This window comes from Triticum urartu, chromosome 4 (genome assembly GCF_003073215.2).
Source record: "Triticum urartu cultivar G1812 chromosome 4, Tu2.1, whole genome shotgun sequence".
In the NCBI taxonomy this organism is placed as follows: domain Eukaryota; kingdom Viridiplantae; phylum Streptophyta; class Magnoliopsida; order Poales; family Poaceae; genus Triticum; species Triticum urartu.
The window spans coordinates 1,007,613-1,028,984 of NC_053025.1; the positions used below are offsets into that span (position 1 = coordinate 1,007,613).

The following is a 21,372-nucleotide window of genomic DNA, read 5'->3' on the forward strand; positions in this document are numbered from 1 at the left end:
GATCGGTTATTGTTTAGTTGATTTGGATCACGTGATCACTTAGATAATTAGAGGGATGTCTATCTAAGTGGGAGTTCTTAAGTAATATGATTAATTGAACTTAAATTTATCATGAACTTAGTACCTGATATATTTTGCATGTCTATGTTTGTTGTAGATAAATGGCTTGTGCCGTTGTTCCATTGAATTTGAATGCGTTTGTTGAGAAAGCAAATTTGAAAGATGATGGTAGCAATTACATGGAATGGTCAGTAACTTGAGGATTATCCTCATTGCTGCACAGAAGAATTACGTCCTGGAAGCACCGCTAAGTGCCAAACCTGCTGCAGGAGCAACACCAGATGTTATGAACATCTGGCAGAGCAAAGCTGATGACTACTTGATAGTTCAGTGTGCCATGCTTTACGGTTTAGAACCGGGACTTCAATGACATTTTGAACGTCATCGAGCATATGAGATGTTCCAGGAGTTGAAGTTAATATTTCAAGCAAATTTCCGGATTGAGAGATATGAAGTATCCAATAAGTTCTATTGCTGCAAGATGGAGGAGAATAGTTCTGTCAGTGAGCATATACTCAAAATGTCTGGGTATCATAATCACTTGACTCAACTGGGAGTTAATCTTCCTGTTGATAGTGTCATTGACAGAGTTCTTTAATCACTGCCACCAAGCTACAAGAGCTTCGTGATGAACTATAATATGCAAGGGATGGATAAGACGATTCCCGAGCTCTTCGCAATGCTAAAGGCTGCAGAGGTAGAAATCAAGAAGGAGCATCAAGTGTTGATGGTCAATAAGACCACCAATTTCAAGAAAAAGGGCAAGGGGAAGAAGAAGGGGAACTTCAAAAAGAACAGCAAACAAGTTGCTGCTCAAGAGAAGAACCCAAGTCTGGATCTAATCCTAAGACTGAGTACTTCTACTGCAAACAGACTGGTCATTGGAAGCGGAACTGCCCCAAGTATTTGGCGGATAAGAAGGATGGCAAGGTGAACAAAGGTATATGTGATATACATGTTATTGATGTGTACCTTACCAGAGCTCGTAGTAGCACCTGGGTATTTGATACTGGTTCTGTTGCTGATATTTGCAACTCGAAATAGGGACTACGAATTAAGCGAACACTGGCTAAGGACAAGGTGATGGTGCGCGTGGGAAATGGTTCCAAAGTCAATGTAATCGTCGTCGGCACACTACCTCTACATCTACCTTCGGGATTAGTTTTAGACCTAAATAATTGTTATTTGGTACCAGCGTTGAGCATGAACATTATATCTGGATCTTGTTTAATGCGAGACGGTTATTCATTTAAATCTGAGAATAATGGTTGTTCTATTTATATCAGTAATATCTTTTATGATCATGCACCATTGAAGAGTGGTCCATTTTTTATGAATCTCGATAGTAGTGATACACATATTCATAATGTTGAAACCAAAAGATGCAGAGTTGATAATGATAGTGCATCTTATTTGTGGCACTGCCGTTTGGGTCATATTGATATAAAGCGCATGAAGAAACTCCATACTGATGGACTTTTGGAATCACTTGATTATGAATCACTTGGTACTTGCGAACCATACCTCATGGGCAAGATGACTAAAACGCCGTTCTCCGGAACTATGGAGCGAGCAACTGATTTGTTGGAGATCATACATACTGATGTATGTGGTCCAATGAATGTTGAGGCTCGCGGCGGATATCGTTATTTTCTCACCTTCACAGATGATTTAAGCAGATATGGGTATATCTACTTAATGAAACATAATTCTGAAACATTTGAAAAGTTCAAAGAATTTCAGAGTGAAGTTGAAAATCATCGTAACAAGAAAATAAAGTTTCTACGATCTGATCGTGGAGGAGAATATTTGAGTTACGAGTTTGGTCTACATTTGAAAGAATGCGGAATAGTTTCGCAACTCACGCCACCTGGAACACCATAGCGTAATGGTGTGTCCGAACGTCGTAATCGTACTTTACTAGATATGGTGCGATCTATGATGTCTCTTACTGATTTACCGCTATTGTTTTGGGGTTATGCTTTAGAGACGGCCGTATTCACGTTAAATAGGGCACCATCAAAATCCGTTGAGACGACACCTTATGAACTGTGGTTTAGCAAGAAACCAAAGTTGTCGTTTCTTAAAGTTTGGGGTTGCGATGCTTATGTGAAAAAGCTTCAACCTGATAAGCTCGAACCCAAATCAGAGAAATATGTCTTCATAGGATACCCAAAGGAAACTGTTGGGTACACCTTCTATCACAGATCCGAAGGCAAGACATTTGTTGCTAAGAATGGATCCTTTCTAGAGAAGGAGTTTCTCTCGATAGAAGTGAGTGGGAGGAAAGTAGAACTTGATGAGATAACAGTACCTGCTCCCTTATTGGAAAGTAGTTCATCACAGAAACCGATTCCTGTGACGTCTACACCAATTAGTGAGGAAGTTAATGATGATGATCATGAAACGTCAGATCAAGTTGTTACTGAACCTCGTAGGTCAACCAGAATAAGATCCGCACCAGAGTGGTACGGTAATCCTGTTCTGGAGGTTATGTTGCTAGACCATGACGAACCTACGAACTATGAAGAAGCGATGGTGAGCCTAGATTCCGCAAAATGGCTTGAAGCCATGAAATCTGAGATGGGATCCATGTATGAGAACAAAGTATGGACTTTGGTTGACTTGCTCGATGATCGGCAAGCCATCGAGAATAAATGGATCTTCAAGAAGAAGACTGACGCTGATGGTAATGTTACTGTCTATAAAGCTCGACTTGTTGCAAAAGGTTTTCTACAAGTTAAAGGGATTGACTACGATGAGACCTTCTCACTAGTAGCGATGCTTAAGTCTGTCCGAATCATGTTAGCAATTGCCGCATTTTATGATTATGAAATTTGGCAAATGGATGTCAAAACTGCATTCCTGAATGGATTTCTGGAAGAAGAGTTGTATATGATGCAACCGGAAGATTTTGTCGATCCAAAGGGAGCTAACAAAGTGTGCAAGCTCAAGCGATCCATTTATGGACTCGTGCAAGCCGCCCGGAGTTGGAATAAACGTTTTGATAGTGTGATCAAAGCATATGGTTTTATACAGACTTTTGGAGAAGCCTGTATTTACAAGAAAGTGAGTGGGAGCTCTTTCTGATATTATATCTGGATGGCATATTGTTGATTGGAAATGATATATAATTTCTGGATATCATAAAAGTATATTTGAATAAGAGTTTTTCAATGAAAGACCTTGGTGAAGCTGCTTATATATTGGGCATCAAGATCTATAGAGATAGATCGAGACGCTTAATTGGACTTTCACAAAGCACATACCTTGACAAAGTTTTGAAGAAGTTCAAAGTGGATCAAGCAAAGAAAGGGTTCTTGCCTGTGTTACAAGGTGTGAAGTTGAGTAAGACTCAATGCCCGACCACTGCAGAAGATAGAGAGAAAATGAAAGATGTTCCCTATGCTTCAGCCATAGGCTCTATCATGTATGCAATGCTGTGTACCAGACCTGATGTGTGCCTTGCTATTAGTTTAGCAGGGAGGTACCAAAGTAATCCAGGAGTGGATCACTGGACAGCGGTCAAGAACATCCTGAAATACCTGAAAAGGACGAAGGATATGTTTGTCGGTTATGGAGGTGACAAAGAGCTCGTCGTAAATGGTTACGTCGATGCAAGCTTTGACACTGATCCGGAGGATTCTAAATCGCAAACCGGATACATGTTTTTATTAAACGGTGGAGCAGTCAGTTGGTGCACTTCTAAACAAAGCGTCGTAGCGGGATCTACATGTGAAGCGGAGTACATAGCTGCTTCGGAAGCAGCAAATGAAGGAGTCTGGATGAAGGAGTTCATATCCGATCTAGGTGTCATACCTAGTGCATCGGTTCCAATGAAAATCTTTTGTGACAATACTGGTGCAATTGCTTTGGCAAAGGAATCCAGATTTCACAAGAGAACCAAGCACATCAAGAGACGCTTCAACTCCATCCGGGATCAAGTCTAGGTGGGAGACATAGAGATTTCCAAGATACATACGGATCTGAATGTTGCAGACCCGTTGACTAAGCCTCTTCCACGAGCAAAACATGATCAGCACCAAGGCTCCATGGGTGTTAGAATCATTACTGTGTAATCTAGATTATTGACCCTAGTGCAAGTGGGAGACTAAAGGAAATATGCCCTAGAGGCAATAATAAAGTTATTATTTATTTCCTTATATCATGATAAATGTTTATTATTCATGCTAGAATTGTATTAACCGGAAACTTGATACATGTGTGAATACATAGACAAACAGAGTGTCACTAGTATGCCTCTACTTAACTAGCTCGTTGATCAAAGATGGTTATGTTTCCTAGCGATAGACAAAGAGTTGTCATTTGATTAACGGGATCACATCATTAGGAGAATGATGTGATTGACTTGACCCATTCCGTTAGCTTAGCACTTGATCATTTAGTTTGTTGCTATTGCTTTCTTCATGACTTATACATGTTCCTGCTACTATGAGATTATGCAACTCCCGTTTACCGAAGGAACACTTTGTGTGCTACCAAACGTCACAACGTAACTATGTGATTACAAAGGTGCTCTACAGGTGTCTCCGAAGGTACTTGTTGGGTTGGCGTATTTCGAGATTAGGATTTGTCACTCAGATTGTCGGAGAGGTATCTCTGGGCCCACTCGGTAATTCACATCACTTAAGCCTTGCAAGCATTGAAACTAATGAGTTATTTGTGGGATGATGTGTTACGGAATGAGTAAAGAGACTTGCCGGTAACGATATTGAACTAGGTATTGGTATACTGACGATCGAATCTCGGGCAAGTAAAATACCGATGATAAAGGGAACAACGTATGTTGTTATGCGGTTTGACCGATAAAGATCTTCGTAGAATATGTAGGAACCAATATGAACATACAGGTTCCGCTATTGGTTATTGACCGGAGACGTGTCTTGGTCATGTCTACATAGTTCTCAAACCCGTAGGGTCCTCACGCTTATAGTGCGATGACGGTTATATTATGAGTTTATGGTTTTTGATGTACCGAAGTTAGATCAGAGTCCCGTATATGATCACGGACATAATGAGGAATCTCGAAATGGTCGAGACGTGAAGATCAATATATTGTACGACTATGTTCGGACACCAGAATGGTTTCAGGGAGTTTCGGGCATATACCGGAGTACCAGGGGGTTACCGGAACCCCTCGGAGAGACTAGTGGTCCTATTGGGCCCTAATGGAGAAGAGGAGGGGCGGCCAAAGGGCAGCCGTGTGCCCCCTCCCCCAGTCCGAATTGGACAAGGAGGGGGGCGGCGCCTGCTTGTTGGGGAACGTAGTAATTTCAAAAAAATTCCTACGCACACGCAAGATCATGGTGATGCATAGCAACGAGAGGGGAGAGTGTTGTCTACGTACCCTCGTAGACCGAAGAGGAAGCGTTGACGCAACGTAGAGGAAGTAGTCATACGTCTTCCCGGATCAACCGATCCAAGCACCGTTACTCCGGCACCTCCGAGTTCTTGGCACACGTTCAGCTCGATGACGATCCCCGGACTCCGATCCAGCAAAGTGTCGTGGAGGAGTTCCGTCAGCACGACGGCGTGGTGACGATCTTGATGTTCTATCGTCGCAGGGCTTCGCCTAAGCACCGCTACAATATGACCGAGGTGGAATATGGTGGAGGGGGGCACCGCACACGGCTAAGGAACGATCACGAAGATCAACTTCTGTGTCTAGAGGTGCCCCCCTGCCCCCGTATATAAAGGAGCAAGGGGGAGGGGGCGGCCGGCCTAGGAGGGGGCGCGCCAAGGGGGAGTCCTACTCCCACCGGGAGTAGGACTCCCTTCTTTCCTAGTTGGATAAGGAGAAGGGGAAAGAGGAGGAAGAGGGAAAGGAAAGGGGGGGCGCCGCCCCCCTGCCCTTGTCCTATTCGGACTAGGAAGGGGAGGGGCACGCGGCCACCTCTTGCCTCCTTTCCTCTTCTCCCTTAAGGCCCATGTAGGCACAATAACCCCCCCGGGGGTTCCGGTAACCCCCCCGGTACTCCGGTAAAATCCCGATTTCACCCGGAACGATTCCGATATCCAAATATAGGCTTCCAATATATTGATCTTTATGTCTCGACCATTTCGAGACTCCTCGTCATGTCCATGATCACATCTGGGACTCCGAACAACCTTCGGTACATCAAAATACATAAACTCATAATGAAACTATCATCGTAACGTTAAGCGTGCGGACCCTACGGTTCGAGAACAATGTAGACATGACCGAGACACGTCTCCGGTCAATAACCAATAGCGGAACCTAGATGCTCATATTGGTTCCTACATATTCTATGAAGATCTTTATCAGTCAGACCGCATAACAACATACGTTGTTCCCTTTGTCATCGGTATGTTACTTTCCCGAGATTCGATCGTCGGTATCTCAAGACCTAGTCCAATCTCGTTACCGGCAAGTCTCTTTACTCGTTCCGTAATACATCATCTCACAACTAACTCATTAGTTGCAATGCTTGCAAGGCTTATGTGATGTGCATTACCGAGAGGGCCTAGAGATACCTCTCCGACAATCGGAGTGACAAATCCTAATCTCGAAATACGCCAACCCAACATGTACCTTTGGAGACACCTGTAGAGCACCTTTATAATCACCCAGTTACATTGCGACGTTTGGTAGCACACAAAGTGTTCCTCCGGCAAACGGGAGTTGCATAATCTCATAGTCATAGGAACATGTAAAAGTCATGAAGAAAGCAATAGCAACATACTAAACGATCGGGTGCTAAGCTAATGGAATGGGTCATGTCAATCAGATCATTCACCTAATGATGTGATCCCGTTAATCAAATAACAACTCTTTGTTCATGGTTAGGAAACATAACCATCTTTGATTAACGAGCTAGTCAAGTAAAGGCATACTAGTGACACTCTGTTTGTCTATGTATTCACACATGTATTATGTTTCCGGTTAATACAATTCTAGCATGAATAATAAACATTTATCATGATATAAGGAAATAAATAATAACTTTATTATTGCCTCTAGGGCATATTTCCTTCAGTCTCCCACTTGCACTAGAGTCAATAATCTAGTCACATCACCATGTGATTTAACACTAATAGTTCACATCTTTATGTGATTAGTTCACATCTTCATGTGACCAACACCCAAAGGGTTTACTAGATTCAGTAATCTAGTTCACATCGCTATGCGATTAACACCCAAAGAGTACTAACGTGTGATCATGTTTTGCTTGTGAGAGAAGTTTAGTCAACGGGTCTGCCACATTCAGATCCGTATGTATTTTGCAAATTTCTATGTCAACAATGCTCTGCACAGAGCTACTCTAGCTAATTGCTCCCACTTTCAATATGTATCCAGATTGAGACTTAGAGTCATCTGGATTAGTGTCAAAACTTGCATCGACGTAATCCTTTACGACGAACCTTTTTGTCACCTCCATAATCGAGAAACATATCCTTATTCCACTAAGGATAATTTTGACCGCTGTCCAGTGATCTACTCCGAGATCACTATTGTACTACCTTGCCAAAATCAGTGTAGGGTATACAATAGATCTGGTACATAGCATGGCATACTTTATAGAACCTATGGCTGAGGCATAGGGAGTGACTTTCATTCTCTTTCTATCTTCTGTCGTGGTCGGGTTTTGAGTCTTACTCAATTTCACACCTTGTAACACAGACAAGAACTCTTTCTTTGACTGTTCTATTTTGAACTACTTCAAAATCTTGTCAAGGTATGTACTCATTGAAAAAAACTTATCAAGCGTCTTGATCTATCTCTATAGATCTTGATGTTCAATATGTCAGCAGCTTCACCGAGGCCTTTCTTTGGAAAATTCCTTTCAAACACTCCTTTATGCTTTGCAGAATAATTCTACATTATTTCCGATCAACAATATGTCATTCACATATACTTATCAGAAATGTTGTAGTGCTCCCATTCACTTTCTTGTAAATACAGGCTTCATCGCAAGTCTGTATAAAACTATATGCTTTGATCAACTTATCAAAGCGTATATTCCAACTCCGAGATGCTTGCACCAGTCCATAGATGTATCGCTGGAGCTTGCATATTTTGTTAGCACCTTTAGGATTGACAAAACCTTCTGGTTGTATCATATACAACTCTTCTTTAATAAATCTATTAAGGAATGCAGTTTTGTTTATCCATTTGCCAGATTTCATAAAATGCGGCAATTGCTAACATGATTCGGACAGACTTAAGCATAGATACGAGTGAGAAACTCTCATCGTAGTCAACACCTTGAACTTGTCGAAAACCTTTTGCGACAATTCTAGCTTTGTAGATAGTAACACTACTATCAGTGTCCGTCTTCCTCTTGAAGATCCATTTATTCTCAATTGCTTGCCGATCATCGGGCAAGTCAACCAAAGTCCATACTTTGTTCTCATACATGGATCCCATCTCATATTTCATGGCCTCAAGCCATTTTGTGAAATCTGGGCTCACCATCGCTTCTTCATAGTTCGTAGGTTCGTCATGGTCAAGTAGCATGACCTCCAGAACAGGATTACCGTACCACTCTGGTGCGGATCTCACTCTGGTTTACCTACGAGATTCGGTAGTAACTTGATCTGAAGTTACATGATCATCATCATTAGCTTCCTCACTAATTGGTGTAGTAGTCACAGGAACAGATTTCTGTGATGAACTACTTTCCAATAAGGGAGAAGGTACAATTACCTTATCAAGTTCTACTTTCCTCCCACTCACTTCTTTCGAGAGAACCTCCTTCTCTAGAAAGGATCCATTCTTAGCAACGAATGTCTTGCCTTTGGATCTGTGATAGAAGGTGTACCCAACAGTAACTTTTTGGGTATCCTATGAAGACACACTTTTCCGATTTGGGTTTGAGCTTATCAGGATGAAACTTTTTCACATAAGCATTGCAACCCCAAACTTTAAGAAACGACAACTTTGGTTTCTTGCCAAACCACAGTTCATACGGTGTCGTCTCAACAGATTTAGATGGTGCCCTTTTAACGTGAATGCAGCTGTCTCTAATGCATAACCCCAAAACGATAGTGGTTGATTGGTAAGAGACATCATAGATTGCACTATATCGAATAAAGTACGGTTGTGACGTTCGGACACACCATTATGCTGTGGTGTTCCATGTGGCATGAGTTTGTGAAACTATTCCACATTGTTTTAATTGAAGACCAAACTCGTAACTCAAATATTTGTCTCCGCGATCAGATCGTAGAAACTTTATTTTCTTGTCACGATGATTTTCCACTTCACTCTGAAATTCTTTAAACTTTTCAAATGTTTCAGACTTATGTTTCATCAAGTAGATATACCCATATCTGCTCAAATCATCTGTGAAGTTTAGAAAATAACGATACTTTCCGTGAGCCTTAACACTCTTCGGACCGCATACATCAGTATGTATTATTTCCAATAAGTTAGTTGCTCGCTCCGGAGAACGGAGTCTTAGTCATCTTGCCCAAGAGGCATGGTTCGCAAGCATCAAGTGATTCCAAAATCCCTTCAGCATGGAGTTTCTTCATGCGCTTTACACCAATATGACCTAAACGGCAGTGCTACAAATAAGTTGCACTATCATTATTAACTTTGCATCTTTTGGTTTCAATATTATGATTATGTGTATCACTACGATCGAGATCCAACGAACTATTTTCATTGGGTGTGTAACCATATAAGGTTTTATTCATGTAAACAGAACAACAATTTATTATCTTACTTAAATGAATAACCGTATTACAATAAACATGCTCAAATCATATTCATGCTTAACGCAAACACCAAATAACACTTTTTCAGGTTTAACACTAATCCCGAAAGTATAGGGAGTGTGCGATGATGATCATATCAATCTTGGAACCACTTCCAACACACATCATCACTTCACCCTTAACTAGTCTCTGTTTATTCTGCAACTCCCGTTTCGAGTTACTAATCTTAGAAACTGAACTAGTATCAAATACTGAGGGGTTGCTATAAACACTAGTAAAGTACACATCAATAACATGTATATCAAATATACTTATGTTCACTTTGCCATCCTTCTTATCTGCCAATCACTTGGGGTAGTTCCGCTTCCAGTGACCAGTCCCTTTGCAGTAGAAACACTTAGTCTCAGGCTTAGGACCAGACTTGGGCTTCTTCACTTGAGCAGCAATTTGCTTGCTGTTCTTCTTGAAGTTCCCCTTCTTCCCTCTGCCCTTTTCTTGAAACTAGTGGTCTTGTCTACCATCAACACTTGATGTTTTTCTCGATTTCTACCTTCGTCAATTTCCGCATTACGAAGAGCTTGGGAATCGTTTCCGTTATCCCTTGCATATCATAGTTCATCACGAAGTTCTACTAACTTGGTGATGGTGACTAGAGAATTCTGTCAATCACTATCTTATCTAGAAGATTAACTCCCACTTGATTCAAGCGATTGTAGTACTCAGACAATCTGGGCACATGCTCACTAGTTGAGCGATTCTCCTCCATCTTTTAGCTATAGAACTTGTTGGAGACTTCATATCTCTCAACTCGGGATTTGCTTGAAATATTAACTTCAACTCCTGGAACATCGCATATGCTCCATGACGTTCAAAACGTCTTTGAAGTCCCGATTCTAAGCCATTAAGCATGGTGCACTAAACTATCAAGTAGTCATCATATTGAGCTAGCCAAACGTTCATAACGTCTGCATCTGCTCCTGCAACAGGTCCGTCACCTAGCGGTGCATCAAGGACATAATTCTTCTGTGCAGCAATGAGGATAAACCTCAGATCACGGATCCAATCCGCATCATTGCTACTAACATCTTTCAACACAATTTTCTCTAGGAACATATCAAAATAAACACAGGGAAGCAACAACGCGAGCTATTGATCTACAACATAATTTGCAAAATACTACCAGGACTAAGTTCATGATAAATTTAAGTTCAATTAATCATATTACTTAAGAACTCCCACTTAGATAGATATCCCTCTAATCCTCTAAGTGATTACGTGATCCAAATCAACTAAACCATGTCCGATCATCACGTGAGATGGAGTAGTTTCATTGGTGAACATCACTATGTTGATCATATCTACTATATGATTCACGCTCGACCTTTCGGTCTCCGTGTTCCGAGGCCATATCTGTATATGCTTGGCTCGTCAAGTATAACCTGAGTATTCCACGTGTGCAACTGTTTTGCACCCGTTGTATTTGAACGTAGAGCCTATCACACCCGATCATCACGTGGTGTCTCAGCACGAAGAACTTTCACAACGGTGCATACTCAGGGAGAACACTTCTTGATAATTAGTGAGAGATCATCTTATAATGCTACCGTCAATCTAAGCAAGATAGGATGCATAAAAGATAAACATCACATGGAATCAATATAAGTGATATGATATGGCCATCATCATCTTGTGCTTGTGATCTCCATCTTCGAAGCACCGTCGTGATCACCATCGTCATCGGCGCGACACCTTGATCTCCATCGTAGCATCGTTGTCTTCTCGCCAATCTTATGCTTCCACGACTATCGCTACCGCTTAGTGATAAAGTAAAGCATTACAGCGCGATTGCATTGCATACAATAAAGCGACAACCATATGGCTCCTGCCAGTTGCCGATAACTCGGTTACAAAACATGATCATCTCATACAATAAAATTTAGCATCATGTCTTGACCATATCACATCACAACATGCCCTGCAAAAACAAGTTAGACGTCCTCTACTTTTTTGTTGCAAGTTTTACGTGGCTGCTACGGGCTTAAGCAAGAACCAATCTTACCTATGCATCAAAACCACAACGATAGTTTGTCAAGTTGGTGCTGTTTTCACCTTCACAAGGACCGGGCGTAGCCACACTCGGTTCAACTAAAGTTGGAGAAACTGTCACCCGCTAGCCACCTTTGTGCAAAGCACGTCGGGAGAACCGGTCTCGCGTAAGCGTACGCGTAATGTCGGTCCGGGCCGCTTCGTCCAACAATACCGCCGAACCAAAGTATGACATGCTGGTAAGCAGTATGACTTATATCGCCCACAACTCACTTGTGTTCTACTCGTGCATATAACATCAACACATAAAACCTAGGCTCGGATGCCACTGTTGGGGAACGTAGTAATTTCAAAAAAATTCCTACGCACACGCAAGATCATGGTGATGCATAGCAACGAGGGGAGAGTGTTGTCTACGTACCCTCGTAGACCGAAGCGGAAGCATTGACGCAACGTAGAGGGAGTAGTCGTACGTCTTCCCGGTTCAACCGATCCAAGCACCGTTACTCCGGCACCTCCGAGTTCTTGGCACACGTTCAGCTCGATGACGCTCCCCGGGCTTCGATCCAGCAAACCTTCGGGGAAGAGTTCCGTCAGCACGACGGCGTGGTGACAATCTTGATGTTCAACTGTCGCAGGGCTTCGCCTAAGCACCGCTACAATATGACCGAGGTGTAATATCGTGGAGGGGGCACCGCACACGGCTAAGGAACGATCACGAAGATCAACTTGTGTGTCCTAGGGTGCCCCCTTGCCCCCGTATATAAAGGAGCCAAGGGGAGGGGGCATCCGGCCAAGGAGGGCGCGCCAAGGGGGAGTCCTACTCCCACCGGGAGTAGGACTCCCTTCTTTCCTAGTTGGATAAGGAGAAGGGGAAAGAGGAGGAAAGAGGGAAAGGAGGGGGGGGCCGCCCCCCTTCCCTTGTCCTATTCGGACTAGGAAGGGGAGGGGCGCGCGGCCACCTTGCCTCCTTCTCTCTTCTCCCTCAAGGCCCATGTAGGCCCAATAAACCCCCCGGGGGGTTCCGGTAACCCCCCGGTACTCCGGTAAAATCCCGATTTCACCCGGAACGATTCCGATATCCAAATATAGGCTTCCAATATATCGATCTTTATGTCTCGACCATTTCGAGACTCCTCGTCATGTCCATGATCACATCCGGGACTCCGAACAACCTTCGGTACATCAAAACACATAAACTCATAATAGAATCGTCATCGAACATTAAGCGTGCGGACCCTACGGGTTCGAGAACTATGTAGACATGACCGAGACACGTCTCCGGTCAATAACCAATAGCGGAACCTGGATGCTCATATTGGCTCCTACATATTCTACGAAGATCTTTATCGGTCACCGCATAACAACATACGTTGTTCCCTTTGTCATCGGTATGTTACTTGCCCGAGATTCGATCGTCGGTATCTCAATACCTAGTTCAATCTCGTTACCGGCAAGTCTCTTTACTCGTTCGTAATACATCATCTCGCAACTAACTCATTAGTTGCAATGCTTGCAAGGCTTATGTAATGTGCATTACCGAGAGGGCCCAGAGATACCTCTCCGACAATCGGAGTGACAAATCCTAATCTCGAAATACGCCAACCCAACATGTACCTTTGGAGACACCTGTAGAGCTCCTTTATAATCACCCAGTTACGTTGTGACGTTTGGTAGCACACAAAGTGTTCCTCCGGCAAACGGGAGTTGCATAATCTCATAGTCATAGGAACATGTATAAGTCATGAAGAAAGCAATAGCAACATACTAAACGATCGGGTGCTAAGCTAATGGAATGGGTCATGTCAATCAGATCATTCACCTAATGATGTGATCCCGTTAATCAAATAACAACTCTTTGTCCATGGTTAGGAAACATAACCATCTTTGATTAACGAGCTAGTCAAGTAGAGGCATACTAGTGACACTCTGTTTGTCTATGTATTCACACATGTATTATGTTTCCGGTTAATACAATTCTAGCATGAATAATAAACATTTATCATGATATAAGGAAATAAAGAATAACTTTATTATTGCCTCTAGGGCATATTTCCTTCACTGCTACCTCTTGAGCTTGCGTTGGTTTTTCCCGAAGAGGAGAGGATGATGCAGCAGAGTAGCGTAAGTATTTCCTCAGTTTTTGAGAACCAAGGTATCAATCCAGTAGGAGGCCACGCTCAAGTCCCTCGTACCTGCACAAAACGATAGCTACTCGCAACCAACGTGATTAGGGGTTGTCAATCCCTTCACGGTCACTTACGAGAGTGAGATCTGATAGAGATAATATTTTTGGTATTTTTGGTATAGAGATGCAAAGTAAAAAGTAAAAGGCAAAGTAAAAAAGCAAAGCAAGATTAAAGTGATGGAGATTGATATGATGAGAATAGACCCGGGGGCCATAGGTTTCACTAGTGGCTTCTCTCAAGAGCATAAGTATTCTACGGTGGGTGCAAATTACTGTTGAGCAATTGACAGAATTGAGCATAGTTATGAGAATATCTAGGCATGATCATGTATATAGGCATCACGTCCGTGACAAGTAGATCAAAACGATTCTGCATCTACTACTATTACTCCACTCATCGACCGCTATCCAGCATGCATCTAGAGTATTAAGTTAAAAACAGAGTAACGCTTTAAGAAAGATGACATGATATAGAGAGATAAATTCATGCAATATGAAATAAACCCCATCTTGTTATCCTCGATGTCAACGATACAATACGTGCCTTGCTGCCCCTTCTGTCACTGGGAAAGGACACCGCAAGATCTAACCCAAAGCTAAGCACTTCTCCCATGGCAAGAACTACCAATCTAGTTGGCCAAACCAAACGGATAATTCGAAGAGACTTGCAAAGATAACCATACATAAAAGAATTCAGAAAAGATTCAAATATTATTCATAGATAGACTTGATCATAAACCCACAATTCATCGGTCTCAACAAAAACACCGCAAAAAGAAGAAGATTACATCGAATAGATCTCCACAAGAGAGAGGGAGAACATTGTATTGAGATCCAAAAAGAGAGAAGAAGCCATCTAGCTAATAACTATGGACCCGAAGGTCTGAGGTAAACTACTCACACTTCATCGGAGAGGCTATGATGATGTAGAAGCCCTCCGTGATGACGGCCCTCTCCGGCGGAGCTCCGGGACAGGCCCCAAGATGGGATCTCGTGGATACAGAAAGTTGCGGCGGTGGAATTAGGTTTTTGGCTCCGTATCTGTTCGTTTGGGGGTATGTGGGTATATATAGGAGGAAGAAGTACGTCGGTGGAGCTTCGGTGGGCCCACGAGGGTGGGGGCGCGCTTGCGGGTGTAGGGCGCGCCCCCCTACCTCGTGCCCTCCTCGGAGCTTTCTTGACGTAGGGTCCAAGTCTCCTGTGTCTTATTCGGGAAGAAAATCACGTTCAAAAAGGATTTTTCTGTTTGGACTCCGTTTGATATTCCGTTTCTTCGAAACACTGAAATAGGCAAAAAAACAGCAATTCTGGGCTGGGCCTCCGATTAATAGGTTAGTCCAAAAAATAATATAAAAGTGGAAAATAAAGCCCACTATAGTCCAAAACAGTAGATAATATAGCATGGAGCAATCAAAAATTATAGATACGTTGGAGACGTATCAGCGCCCCCCCTTTCCTTTCCCCTTTCTCTCCTTCCCTCTCCTCTCCTACTCCCACATGGAAAAGAGGAGTCCTACTCCCGGTGGGTGTAGGACTCCTCATGGGGGCGCCTAGGGTGGCCGCCCCCTCCTCCTCCTTCACTCCTTTATATACGGGGAGGGAGGCACCCCTTGGAGACACAACAATTGATCTCTTGGATCTTTTAGCCGTGTGCGGTGCCACTCTCCACCATAGTCCACCTCGATAATATTGTAGCGGTGCTTAGGCGAAGCACTGCGACAGTAGAACATCAACATCGTCACCACACCGTCGTGCTGACGGAACTCTCCCTCAAAGCTCGGCTGGATCGGAGTTCGAGGGACGTCATCGAGTTGAACGTGTGCAGAACTCGGAGGTGCCGTGCGTTCGGTACTTGATCGGTCGGATCGTGAAGACGTACGACTACATCAACCGCGTTGTGCTAACGCTTCCGCTTTCGGTCTACGAGGGTACGTGGACACACTCTCCCCTCTCGTTGCTATGCATCACCATGATCTTGCGTGTGCGTAGGAAAATTTTGAAATTACTACGTTCCCCAACACTCTATGCATAGATCACCCCAATGTCACCTTGGGAATCCGTGAGTTGAGTGCCAAAACATACATCAAGTGAATCAATATGATACTTCATTGTCACCACGGGTATTCATACGCAAGACATACATCAAGTGTTCTCAAATCGATAAAAGTATTCAATCCGATAAAACTGAAACCTCAAAGGTAAAAACTTAATTCATCACAACAAGATAGAGAGAGGAAAACACCATATGATGCAACTATATTAACAAAGCTTGGGGTACATCAAGATCGTGCAAAATCAAGAACACGAGAGAGAGAGAGAGAGATTAAACACATAGCTACTTGTGCAAACTCTCAGCCCCGAGGGTGGACTACTCCCTCCTCATCATGGTGGCCACCGGTATGATGAAGATGGCCACCGGTGATGATTTCCCCCTCTGACAAGGTGTCGGAGTAGGCTCCCGATTGAGTTTTCGTGGATACAGATGCTTGTGGCGACGGAATGTCTCATCTAGGGTTATTTCTAGGGATTTCTGTATTTATAGCATTTTTGGCGTCGGTCTCACCCTGAGATGGGCTTCGAGGGGCCCACTACCCACTAGAGCACGCCCTAGTGCCTAGTGGGCAGCAGGCACCCTCTGGTGGGTCTTTGCTCCAATATTTTTCTTCTTTTCCAAAATAATTCTTCAAAAAGTTTGGTCCAATTTCGAGAACTTTTATTTCTAAACAAAAACAACACCACGGTAGTTCTACTGAATACATAATGAGTCCGGGTTTGTTCCATTTAAATCATACCAAAACCATATAGAATGATTGTAAACATGGCATGAATACTTTATAAATTATATATACGTTGGAGACATATCAGTGAGCACTGGGGCACCTCCAGGCGCTTTTGACGCTCTACAGGGACCTCACGCTGGTGGCCATGGGGGACGGGCATAAAACCTCCTTCTGGAAAACCGATGGCTCGATTGCGGCTTGCTGCGATGCGTCTTTCCCGCCCTGCCATCACACGTTGCTTCCCCTGACCGCTCTATCTGGCATGTCCGCGCGTGTGGGCTGGACGCGGTCCTGGTGCCGCGTCTCTCCACGGTGGCTACCACTGAGCGTGCGGCGGTGCTGGCGCTGTTTGCTTGTGCATCACCGTTGGACGCTCACGACGTCCGCATGCATGTGCTCTCCCGGGCCCCAAAAGGCGATGTTTACTCCAGGCAGGTCTATGCTCTTTGCCGTTTTGGTAGGGTCGCCGTGGAGAACAACGGTTTCTTGTGGGCATCCCCGGCCCCCTCGCATGTCAAGTTATTCGCCTGGCTGCTGTCCCTTGCCCACAGCAATACTAGGGATGTCCTCTTGTGCAAGACCATTGTCGACGTCGCCGGGGCGGGCTGCCCAGCCTGTGCTGGCCCTCTCGAGACCGCCGGCCACCTCATCTTCAGATGTGCTTTCGTCTCTCCGCCGACACCGCCACCGTCCCCACGCTCCACCTCTTTGATGTCTCGCACGCCGTGGGGGAAGCTTCCCCGGATGTGTTCGTCCTTCTCAGCTGTTGGCATATCTAGAAAAGGCGTAACACTATCGTCTTCCGTGGGGAGAGGCCGCCCCTCGCCACCATCCCCAAGGCTTGTCGAGATAACGCCGTCCTCTGGCGAGGACGGTTCTGCCTGGAACACCATAGACATATCGATATCTTGCTTCGTGTGCTCACCTGTTGTTGTTCTCTAGCCCCTATAATATGTAGCCCATGGGCTCCCCCTATACTCTCTGAACTTATTGTGGGGTTTGCCCCAACATACGTATATATGAAAGCGATGCAGGTGGGGAAGTTCTCTCCCCCCCCCCCCTTAAAAAAATTATATTCATCAGTCATGGCAGTACAAAGAACACAAGAGGTAAAAAATTACAACCAGGTCTCTGGACCACCTAGCGACGACTACAAGCACTGAAGCAAGCGAAGGCGCGCCACCGTCATCGCCCCTTCATCACAGGAGTCGGGCAAACCTTGCTCTAGTAGACAGTCAGAAAGTCGTCGTGCTAAAGTCTCAAAGGACCAATGCACCAGAGCAGCAACCATCAGCAATGAAGAAAGTTGTAGATCGGAAAGGTCAAACCTGGAACCACACGAACGAAGACGGACAAAAACTAGATCCAAATAGATCGACTAAAGACCAGACCTGACAAAATCCCATAAGATCGGACGAAGACATACCTCCACACATTCTTCAATAATGCTATTCACACCGTGGGGCCGGTCATCCCCGTTGCCTTCACCCACGGAAGAAAACAAACAAAAGAAAAAACCAGCATTAAAAACAACAGTGACCTCTGTAGAAAAAAAACAGGAACTAGGCCTGGCGACATTGTCCCACCCAAGGCCGATCCTAGTGGCAAATAGGATCGGCCATCTGGCGTGACGCGGACGTACTACTCACATATTTTTTTAAATGTTTGTGCAACTGCAAAAAAAAGTTGATCGCATTCCAAAAACTGTTATGTAATTTTATAAAATGTCACGCGTTACAAAAATATGTTCGCGACATTTGGAAAATAATTATACAACTAAAAATGTTTCCATAGTTTAAAAAATATTTCATAACATTCAAACACAATTGGCATTTAAAAAATGTTCACACGTCTGTAAAATAGGGAAAGCTTCCGTCCGACCGGCTGATCTAACCAATGCATCCGCCTGTGACCCAGCAGTCAGATTCTATGTTGGATCAAATGGTAGTGGGCGCCGCAAAGCCGGCTCAAACCATCGGGCCGACCGCCCAATAAAAAACATATAACAACGACAAAACTAGAGGAAAAATAAAAAGAAAAAATTATTTATTTAAAAATTAAACATATCTTTCATTGGGCTATCAACGTACATCAACGAGATAAACTTGACACTCGATGGAATGCAATCTAGTGTCAAGTTGTCTTGTTCTTATAGCGAGAATTGATGACAATAAGAGATAGGCTTAGCACCGTCAGCCGACGCGGCTATTTAAGCTAGTGAGCGTACGTCCCGCGCGGAGAAATGGGACTAAACACAAGTCGATGGTTATAGTTTTGCCGAGTTATTCCCTAGTGAACTCGACAAAGGTGGGCAGCTGGGAAAACCGGGGGAATTCTAATTTAAAAAATGAAAATCTAAAAATGTTCACCGAGTTTCCGTTAGGCGAAATTCTCTGCATTAGAGGCCACCGTCACGGCTCCGTCAACTGCTGCAACGCGTGCCCCACATGTCAATATATGCCGACTTTCTTCCATCGGGAACTTGGCGAACATGAGATTCTGCCGAGTTTTTTTTTTGTTTGCCGAGTCGTTTTTCATCAGAACCTTGCAAAGGCAGTTTTTTATCACTGCCAAGTCGGAATTTGGGTCAAACTCGGTAAACAGAAGTTCGCCGAGTTCCTGATATAATTAACTCGGCGAACTAGTGGAACTCGGGACAAAACCAGAGATTCTACTAGTGATACATACGGAAGCACGGGATGGAAAGGAGTATTGCTTCGGCGTGTCCATGTAGTCTTCTTCTTCTTGGGTTCTTGCTAGCATAGACAAACGGGAGGGAGAGTCCAGAACGGTTTTAATCCGGCCGGCCGTAGGATCGATCGAGTATATATACCCTATCGTGTACGACCACGGAAGACAAGACCAGGCTTGGTGCAAGCTTCAGCTTATTGATGAATTGATCCGTTCAGCTCTGATGAGTTTCCCTACCTGAGTTTGAGTTGATTAATCACACGGCAGCCAGAGCCAGATCGAGCAACCACCACAAAAGATGACGACCGGAGGAGGGGAGGCGCTGATGACGATGCAGACAACCACGACGGCAGGTGTTGATTCTTCTCTCGTCCGTCTGAGAGTAGACTACGGCCAGTTCATGGCGTTTCCCGCCGGCATGCCCCTCAGCTCCGACGTGGTCTCCGTCGGCGGCCAGCTGTGGAGGATCGACATCTATCCGGGAGGGATAAGGAACTACCACAAACACGTGTCCATCTACCTCAAAAACCTGAGCAGATCTACATGTGCCAAGGCCATCTTCGAGCCCTTCTTCCTGGAAAAGGACGGCAGTCCCCCTCCCAAGATCACAAAGCACGCGAGCGTGTGTGAGAACTTCGCGAGTATAAACAACGACAACTATTGCTTCGGCGTCGAAGAGCTGGGATATGCGGAGTTCTTCCAGCGGTCTTCTCTCGAGAGATACGTCGTCGACGGGCACTTCACGTTCTTGTGCTCCATCGTGGTCGTGAACGAGCTAGGCCCTGTCCCCGTGCCACCCTCGGACATCCGGGACAGCCTCGGCCACCTTCTAGAGGGTGATGAGACAACATCAGACGTATCCTTCATCGTCGACGGTGAGACATTTCACGCGCACCGGGTGATTCTCGCGGCACGCTCACCGGTCTTCAAGGCACAGCTCTTTGGGTCCATGCTCGAGGCCACCACGACATCGTCGACGCCCATCGTGCTGCATGAGATTGCCCCCTCGACGTTCAAAGCTATGCTCTGGTTCATGTACACTGATGCATGGCCTGAAGACTCCGATGGTGACGAATCATCATCGGTCGAGATGTTTCAGGATCTACTTGCTGCTGCAGATCTGTATGCACTAGACAGGTTGAAGCTCATGTGCGCACGGAAGTTGTGGGATAACGTGACGGTACATACTGTTGTGAGTATCTTGGTTTGTGCTGAAACGTATGGCTGCCCGGAGTTGAAGAACAAATGCCTTGACTTCTGCACAGTGGGAAAAATTTTCAAGGAGGTAACATCCACCGATGGCTATGCATGGCTAGAACTGAGGTTTCCCTCAATTGCTGCAGAGATAGGAGAAAAGTTTAGGAGATAAAAGGCAAATGATCTATGATGACAATGGGATCAATCGGCCGGCTCTGTGCCTTCTCCTTCCTAGTGCGGAATTTGAATGTTATGTAGGTTGTTTCGACATGCTGCAAATGCCTATGTTGTCGGCTACATAGACATAGATGTTATGTTACAACTACTGTGGTTGTGTTGCAAGGTGGGTGTCTTTTTGCAAATGTAATTTTGCATTGTCGTGAACGCCACTTCCAAATGTTGCTTGCATCTGATAATCCTATTTTACTGCATGTTATCATTATTTTCTACTGCACACGAAAATTATCCCGCGGACCAATATAGGACCACGTCGGATGGCTTCACCACGTTGTTAGGCAATCCAGCGGCTACGTGCTACCAGGCATACTTGTCGTTGTCATGGGTCCACCTACTCCGTTAAATCCACCGTCCTCGGAGCCATCGTAGGTAGGTGGATTTCCCCTCCCCTCCTACTCATTGAGTAAATCTGAACTTCTGTAACCGATCAATGTCACTCACTTACTCACTCGCTCACTTTGCCGGGAC

The 21,372-nt window shown here is 44.4% G+C and overlaps 1 protein-coding gene across 1 annotated transcript; it reads left to right on the forward strand.

Annotated features, from left to right (window-relative positions):
- Positions 1-19,768: 19,768 nt before the first annotated feature.
- Positions 19,769-20,839, forward strand: LOC125553289 (BTB/POZ and MATH domain-containing protein 1-like). Its single transcript, XM_048717108.1, has one exon. The coding sequence runs from the start codon at positions 19,769-19,771 to the stop codon at positions 20,837-20,839; it is 1,071 nt and encodes a 356-aa protein (XP_048573065.1).
- Positions 20,840-21,372: the final 533 nt, after the last annotated feature.

What these genes read in the sequence shown, in the direction of transcription:
- LOC125553289 (XM_048717108.1), top strand. Translation starts at nt 19,769, where the DNA reads ATGACGACCGGAGGAGGGGAGGCGCTGATGACGATGCAGACAACCACG.